The sequence below is a fragment of the Anguilla rostrata genome, chromosome 4 (genome assembly GCF_018555375.3).
Source record: "Anguilla rostrata isolate EN2019 chromosome 4, ASM1855537v3, whole genome shotgun sequence".
Lineage (NCBI taxonomy): Eukaryota > Metazoa > Chordata > Actinopteri > Anguilliformes > Anguillidae > Anguilla > Anguilla rostrata.
Window position 1 is genome coordinate 49,714,605 of NC_057936.1, and position 8,999 is coordinate 49,723,603.

Below are 8,999 nucleotides of genomic sequence, written 5' to 3' on the forward strand. Positions count from 1 at the left end.
AGTGATCTCGGCTGGGCCTGGCCTGATTTCAGCATTTAGCGCCATCTTATCCTTGTTGAGGAGCAATGTGGAGAGAGAGGAAGAGAGAGAGAGAGAGAGAAAGAGAGAGAGAGACTCATGAGGTTATATAAACAAGGAACCAACATCATCGCACAGAGAATGAAAATAATTTCGGTAGGATTAGTGAGCTTTTCTGACTGCTCCAAGCACCATATTGACTGCTTTTGGATCTAAGGTTGGGTTTTTTTTTTGCCGGATTTCGGGAGCAGCCCAAGGTGACAGTTCTCACCTCAGCGTTACCTTCGGAATCAGAGTACGACTTTCGATTTTAACACAGGGACACAGCCTTGCATGTGCTGCAAAGGATGCCGGAGCTTGACAGCATCCTGTCAGTACAGTTCGGATGTGAATGCAGGCAGTTTCTCAGCTCTTTTTGAGTCAGTGTGAAGCAGAGGTAACAGGGAGAAGTTCCACCTGTCTTGGTATTTTAACATGCTGGTGCAAGTGCCTTTTGTAGTGGTTTAGGTATGAGGCTGAGACAGTGTAATCTCTCACAGCGCATGCAAGAGTTACGCCTCATTGCTTTGCTCAATGGCCTTTTTTCATTTGTCTACACAGACCTTGCTTTCAGTAAACATCTCTCCACAGATGGTACCGGAGGATGGGATGATACATAAAACTGTTTTTTTTGTGGGAGTCCAAGTGCACAAGCACTTCAGTAGTGCATTGAAGTGGGTAGACGGCAGGTTTAGCACTTCTCAGTTTAATCTCTGCCTCGCACCCACACACACTCATGGATGCCAATCAGATTGTCAGCAGAAGGGAAGCTGAGTGCCCCACGTCTTCTGAATATAAACTAATTCTTTGTCACCCATATTTGTTCCATCACCTGGCCATTACGTTACTTTTTGTTTTCAGAAAAGTTATTTAATAACACCCCACTGTAGATATTATCTGGGTGTACAGCTGGGTGTTATCTATGTAGATGAAGGTAACAGCCGTGCTTAATGATATATAACCCTTCTGCTGCCTGTCTGTCAGAGATTCTGGTGTTTGTGCATTTACTGATTTGAAATTGACTTCAGAGCTGTACCACGAAGGTGCATAATGAGAAAAATATATTATTTATTTATTTATTTATTTATTTAGGACATAACTTTTCAGTCTGTATATTTTACAACCCATGTGATCCATGATCCCACTGCCAGATTATATTTGTGTTGTATATAAAAGATTCCAGGGAACTAATCTGATTGGATTTCTTTGTACATCTTCATGGAATATCTTCAAGACTGGATCATTTGGATAAAATATTCATGTGTGCCTTCTATTAAGGACTTCTTTGTGTCATAGCATCCATTAAAAAAAAAGCTTTTAGGGCAGCTCTTTAATTCCCCAAGAATAAGTTCTCATTTACCCCCTGTCCCAAGCCCTGTGTCCTGCCAAGGAGCACATGTATCCTACCCAGACAGCCTTCCGTGATCTTGGCCCATTCTGGTTTGTTTAACAGTTCAGATGTTGTTCTGTCATTCAGTGTTAAAAATATTCTCTGTGAAGCCATCAGCGGTGCTCCAGTCTGTATGGGCTGTATGTCCACAGAGACAAGTAAAAATAGCTGGAATCTATCTCAGGAAAGACAAGTAACCTTGCAAAATGAAATGGTGATACTGATGAAAGTGGAACTGTCTCGATGCCCTTTAATTAAGGATAAGATCTTCATCTCAGCCATCGGGGATGCACAGTAGTCATGTTCCCTCTCACATTTATGAATGTGAAAACTGTTTCAACTTCATGCCAACGACCCCTGATAAGAAGGCAAAGTGCATATATTTTTAATGCAAAGTTATGTTAAAGACTGGTTGAAGAAGTAATGATAAGAACTTTAAATGAAAGCAAAGAGATTAGATAACAGTATTTCAATGTAATATATATATTTTTACACACACACACGTACTAAAACTCCTTTACAATAAATAATAATGGATTTAATGCAAAACACATTAAAAACACGATTAAAACACAAATGCACAATATATAGTTTGAAACATTTTGATAACATGATTAAGTACTGTATTCAGTTGAGGGTCCCATGCAGAGGGTGGTGTTGTTCCCTACGGATCTCCAAGACTCCCATGAGTTGATGCACTATTGGCCATAGCATCCTCAAGGAAGTTTCGATCAGCTTGATCAGGTTGACTGGTCAGCTGCACAGTCCTCTAGCACAGTAACTGCAGAAGATGGCGGAGGTGAAAGAAAGGGTCAGCTGGCTGCATGTGTGATGTTGGTGCAGCAATGTGATGGGCAACTTGCAATTGGACATTCAAAATGACAGTGAAAGTGGGCAGTGAAAGCAGAAATGAGAATAATTTGTCTAACTTATTGAATATCTTTGCATTTATTTTGTTTGCATGTTTTGCATTTCTTTGACTCCCCATTCTCTAAGTCATCTGTCAGTGTTCTATTTGTGTCAGTGATTAGTGCTCATTGTTCTGGTTGTGTTGTGATTTCAGTTGATTTTATAGGTGGACTTGATTCATACACCTACCACCATTCACCCCAGAAAACCTCCCATGTCCAATTAAAGCCGGTTTATCTGTAAGTAAAGGAAATGGTATTTCCTACTAGTTGTCTCCTTTCTAACTGGACTCAAGGACTAACATTTTGTTGGGATGGTAACTATGGAAGCCACAACTAACAGTTGATTAACTACCTACTAACTGTGCGTTTCTGATTCTGATTCTGTGGGATTCAGTGATCTAAAAAGAAAAGCCCAGAAATGATTTCTTGCTGCTTCTATGTTTTTTTCCTTTCTTTATTTTTGGGCGGAGGGGTGGGAGCTGGGGGCCTGAAATTTGTCCCACAGGCGTAGGATAAATGTTGAAGCCATAGCTGTTAGCAAGGAGGCCATGTTCCACTCAAGTAATGCTTCGTTTCAGTTTCCTATGCTCATGTTCCAATATATCACACAACTTCATGACCAAAGACCGGCTCAAAGCTCTTGCCTTTAACTCCAATGGAAATTTAAAATGACCAGCATTCAAGTGTGAGGTTGATATGGGCCTCACATACAGAAAGAATTTCTACTTTACTCTCTCTTTTCTCTCTTTCTACACACACGCACACACACGCACATACACACACATACGCACACGTACACACACAAGCTATCCCCTAAACCAAAATTAATTAGCTGCTATTCACTCTTTTGAAAGCCTTTTTCTTTCTTTCAGTATGTTTATGTACACTCTTTTCAGTAATAAAGGTCTTATGTAGGTTATGTCTGTTTTTTTGTCATGGATTCCAAGCCCCTATTGTATTTTTTGGGCATTTTTTAAGAAGACAAAAGTGTGTCTCTCGTAGTTTTCATCAATGTTTTTTTTTAATCCTTTCAAAGAGTCAACAGTGACCTGCAATGCATCCTCATTTAAACTGTTTCCAAAAGCAATGAATAAATTAGGAGGAATGCACCGAATCCATATTGTCAAGTTTCAGCCAAATGCTGAATCCAGCACAACAGATTTGGCAGAATACCAGCCCCTAAAAAAACCTTAAAATACACATCATGTCTAGTAATGGATTTGCAGTGTACCCCCACTGTTTCATAGCTGTCAAAAGCTGGCACCAAAACCCTCTCTGTGTATCGTGTAGCTCTGTGTTATCCAAGGGCACTTTTAATGTGTATGTACACCTATTCTCATGCCTTGTAACCTTACAACCATACCTGGTCAGATTGTAACTTCCTGGTACTCCACCACATTATTTGTCCAGATGGAAACTGGTTTTCAAACTAACAAAACATTAACTTAAGGATATGAGGCATCTACAGTATTACAAGTTTGGTTCTGCAGTGATAAGCTTGTTTGAAATGAGTTTAAATCTGCTCATTTTAGGAAATCTAGAGCTGAATGTTTGGTAATTAGCTACACCAGTACATAGCATTAGGCAGTATTGTGTGTCGACAGCAAAGTTTCCCATCTGCATCACAAGTGTAGAACAGCTGAATTAGCACCTTCACCAAATGCATCCAATCTAGGATCTCTTGCAGCTTGTGATACAATTTGATTCTGGAATGTTTAACCATTAAAAACAAAACAGCCTATATTGCGCTAGCCATTATCAAATCATGAATTTAACCACCAAATCCCAGTCCGCACTGGAAATAATGTAAATTAGACCAAAACTAGGGGCACCTAGTGTAACAGAACGTAAGATTATACAATGAATGCTTTATGTGTTATCATTATGGTCAATTTCTTTACAGCACATATATTATTCCGAACTGTAGAAAAGTCAGGAAGACTACAAAATACTTTCCTGTAGATAGATAGCTAATTAGGTTCATTATGTAATGTGTTGTACAGGGAAAAATACTTGGCCATTTTGTTGTGGCCAAGGCAGTTAGCTAGCTAGCAACTACACAATCCATGGGCTTAACAACATGTTGGCTAACATTAAAGCCCCTCTTGAAAATGCATGTCTTGTCAAATATTTAATATTGCGTAATCAGCCACATCGACATAACTCTGGAATAATAAATACAATAGTTATCAAATAAATGTTTAAATACATTTCTTCTTAACCTTTCTGTACTCTTTATTCACTTACGAGCAACACAATAAAATTAAGTTTAGGCAAAGGCATAAATAGAGTTTGTGTGCAAACAACACAACTCTCTTTGGAGGTTGCTATGTTTGGTATGTACATCCCTGCTTTGACAGGCACATAGTCATCTTTTGTTCTTTGGTTTTCTCAGTATGTGTAATATCTAGCCATAGCACCTCATACATTGTGTGTTGTTGATCACAGCCTCCATATAGTTCCTTTTTATTTCCTATTATTAAAACCTCATCTATCACTCTTTCCCAGAAATGTGACGGCCCTTACAATCAGCCAGCAGATCAGCTGGGTTAGTGACTGACAGCTATGACCTTTTGAGAGATATGTCTAGTCTAGCCAGGAAAAACACTGGAGGCTGATGTGTATCATGGTTTGGAATATTCTTTCAGATCAGCAGACGTCTGCAGTCACGAAGGGCAAAAGCCAATAAAAACACTCTGATGTTCAGTAAATGAACAAAGCCCCCGCTGACAGTGTTTTAAGTTGAACCTTGTTCCGAGCTACCAGCATGTTTTTCACTCAAGTGAAATGGTGTATGAAGAGTTTGCTTTTCCCAAAGTCACATTTCTCTCACCCCCTCGTGTTCCAAAATAAATCTCTCCTAAGTGATTGATTTGGAGTCATTCAAGCTGTATACCAGAGATGAATGGGGTCACAGTGACTGCAGTGACATTTTCTCTTGTTTTCAAATTTGTAGATGATCCAACTTCTACTACAGTGAACACTATGTTAGTGGGGATATTGGCTACTTACTGTAGATGATGATTTATTTGCATAAAGCCATAACTATTTGTAAATAATAACAGGGCCACTGGAATAACCACCTCCTGACATGGTATACAATGCTGTACACACACTGTGCATTAAAGACAACCTCCACTGAAAAAAATATGCAATTTCATCTCTTTTATCTTATATGAGGTGAGTGGTTTTAATGATCACTGATTTGTTTGATACAAAGGCAGTCTTTTGAATGGGGAGACATGAATGCCAATCAGTACCCATGATAGCCATGCCCATGATAGCCATACTGAGTTAACAGTTAACACCCCTATTATAGGGGAAATTTGGAACCAGCAGTCCCATAGTGCCTTGCTCCATTATGTTTGTAAGCAAATGTCTTTTAACAGGAGCAGCAAAATGTAAGAATTGCACACCGTGAGAGAGTGATTCATTGTTTATCATTATTTGTACGTTGAGTTGTTTTTTTCCATCCTAAAGATGGCTTTCAAATAATATTGATAAATGGAAAGCCAGTGAAGTGCATTTTTTAAAATAAATAATACTGAAATTTGTTTCACGCCTTGCAGATCCACGTAAATGAGAAGCAGTTGCCAGTGAACCGGAGACACCAAAAACGTGAAGAGATGTGCTGTGTGCCACACAGTGCAGTGTGCGTGAAGCAGCTGGACCCATACATCTGCGAGTGTGTGAGCTGTGTGTTAGGGTGTGTGAGTGTTCACACATCATCGACCTTCGACCAAATTGATCACTAGGCAGCCCTCTGTAAAAAAAAATGTAAAAAAAAAAAAAAAAAAAATGATGTACACATTTTTTTAATGAATCAATTGTTTTTTCTGAGCCTGTAAACCATGAACTGTGGTATGTGGGGCCAGTCGGCTATGTGTGATTCAGAACTGATCTTTTTTGCCCATCCTCTTTGTGTTATGACATATTTCCAAAAATAGATGAGGCACTTGTGATGCGCATGTATTTTCAGTGGTAGAATTAAATTTTCAAATTCATATCTGAGGGACATAACACTTAATATTTAACAATTCACTCTTAAATTGGCTTGCTTTTATAATTGTGTGTCTCTTGTACAAAGTTTTAATATGTTCATTTTGGTAATGTACTTATATGTTACTTTTTAGTCTTATAATTTGTAATACATAATGTGTATGCTGTGCTTTGAATCACAAAAAAGTATCTTTAATTGCAAGGGTCCAAGTCTTTTTTGAACAACAGAAACTGCGCTTTTGATCTTGTTCCAAACTGCGACTACAAATTGACTAAAAACTTGAAGCAAGGAAGGTTCTCTCACAAAGATTCAGTAATTCCCTCAAATGTTACCAGATGCAAATCCTAGTTCTCAATTCTTTGTAAAATTTTACTGTATGTACACTTATGTATATAAGAATATTATACAGCACATATACAGACAGATTTAAACTTTGTGACATGTTCAGAATTTCTGTTGTGTGTAAAAGTTTTTTGCATTTACTGAATGACAATTCATACCGAATGTTAACTAACTATGGTCTAAGGTTACTGTTAAGGTACCTTTGCATACTTGTTATCTACTGTGAATATCATTCCATTTCAGTTAATATTCTCCCACACAACACAAACTTAAAAGCTTTGAGGTTGAACTATACAGAGGAGGTAAGATCAAGTAGTTTTGTTGAGTGACTTTGTATTAAGTAGACTGTGTCTACTCAGAATTTGCAATGGTGTATGTGGCACATTTGTGATGTATTGTCTGTTTTTAATACTTTTTTCATACCGGATAGTGATAAAGCACATGTTCTGAGACATTTGAAATAGTGCCTTTTATATCTAGTTTCACCTTATACTTCACATTTGAGAGAGTTAAGTTTGTGTTAATATTGTGAGTATTCATGTTCATTTTCAGTGCAGTAAGGGGGCATTTAGAGCCAAATATGTATTAGGTGTCGGTATGTTGATAATGTGTAATGTGAACACGTTTGTATATCATCAGCAAAACTAGACCACAGAATGGTAAAATGTATTGCCCTGTCCTTGACATTGGAACAGACTGGCATTTAGGGGCACAAAGAAAATGATCTGGTGGAAGAAATCATATCAGCCCTATAGCCCGTTCCTGCAGCCAGGTTGGGAAGGTTGTAATAGAGGGGCTATATTGCCATCTGCTGGGAATATACAGAAATGTAATGTATATGTGTGTGTCAAACTGGAAATCATATGCAGTGTGCAGGAGCAGACCTGAGATTCACAACTAATTTAAAACTGATTCAAAAGCGCGATGTGAGTGAGAAAGTAGGCAATCTGTGTTTAGTCGATTATCTTGTATTTTGACTTCCTCAAAGTGACTTGGATCTTGAGTGGGGCTTTGTCACATAACAAATGTTTAATTTAAGCATATACTTTGTACAAAAACATGTTCTGATATAAACATTTTTCCATCACAGAACAAATGCTTCATTAAGGCTTTGTACAAAACATTTTTGATGTAAAATACTATCAGATGCATGCACAGATTGTTTTTTTTTTATTTTTGTGATTGCTGTGTTTATCCTTTTTAAAAACCCGACCTTTGGGTAGGTAGATAAAACCTGAATGAAGGTTGTATATACTAATCTGCGTTACTTGTGCCATTTGCAATGTAAAGCTGAAAACATGAAATGTTAGTTGTGTGTAATCTTTCCACACTCAACAGCCCCCAGTAGCATTTTGAGTTCTTTGATATACTGGATGGATAGCCAGTTGGCATCTAGGTTATTGGCACTGTTCCTATTGTTTATGAAACAAGGACAACCCTCCTCCTTATAGGCTATTGTCCATGCTACAGCAACTGCCAGGTTAATAAAACTTGCAATAAAAGAATGTTTATTCTTCTTTTGAAAATATAAACAAATACTAATTCAGGCATTGCGTGGAGGTTTTAGTCTGTGGATGTTTTGTCTGTGTGTGTGGGTGGGTCTGTATGTACGAGTGTGTGTATAGAACAGTACAACTTTTTGCACATTTAATTTTTACCTTGTGTAAAATCTACCTTCTTTTGTGATCGGACGAGTATTACGGATAGGAACACAATGTTAAAAGACAACAGCTACAACAAGAAAAAACTCAAGGTAGACCTTTGCCTTGATATCATGTGAACATTAGTGTTAATAACCAGACATTTCTTGTCAGTTATTAATAAACTGTAAATTGGAGTAACAATGGAGTCAGTTTTACTTATTTATTTTTTATTTTCTGTGGGAACTTCAATAAGCGAGTGGTTTTAATGTAGAAATGTACCTTTTGAAACTATTCAGATTATTCTCTGATGTTGTCTTGTCATGGGCGTGATCTATGCACAAACAGATTTTCACATATGAAGCAAAACTAAAGTCCCCCATGTGTTCTTAGGAATATAACACATAGAACTGTCCAGCAAAGCTGGATATCCAACCTGATGGATGCCACACATTCTTATTGCCCTATAGTTGTTAGTGCAAAATTACCACAGTGGCCCTGGCAGGCTTGAACATCAGCATTTTCACACGAATGAACCCAGGTATTCAAGTATGTATTTTTCCTTTCATTCAATGTTGTTACGTATTGTCTGTAAATATCAGCTACACAACGTCCAAGTAAATATGATGAAAATAAATATGACGTGCAAAATAAATCTG

At 37.8% G+C, this 8,999-nt stretch overlaps 1 protein-coding gene across 6 annotated transcripts in view; it reads left to right on the forward strand.

The window, feature by feature from the left end:
- LOC135253558 (sodium/potassium-transporting ATPase subunit beta-1-interacting protein 3) overlaps window positions 1-8,544 on the forward strand; it is an 89,074-nt gene extending 80,530 nt beyond the window's left edge. For 3 of the 6 annotated variants that reach the window (XR_010329650.1, XM_064332990.1, XM_064332985.1), the window contains 2 exons: window positions 2,511-2,595; window positions 5,928-8,544. Coding sequence is in view for 4 of the 6 variants with exons in the window: in XM_064332990.1 (XP_064189060.1) it covers window positions 2,511-2,595; window positions 5,928-5,937 (95 nt within the window). In the remaining 2 variants the exon portion in view is untranslated. The remainder of the gene's footprint in view (window positions 1-2,510; window positions 2,596-5,927) is intronic. The other 3 variants (XM_064332989.1, XM_064332987.1, XM_064332986.1) reach the window with 2 other exon arrangements.
- Window positions 8,545-8,999: the final 455 nt, after the last annotated feature.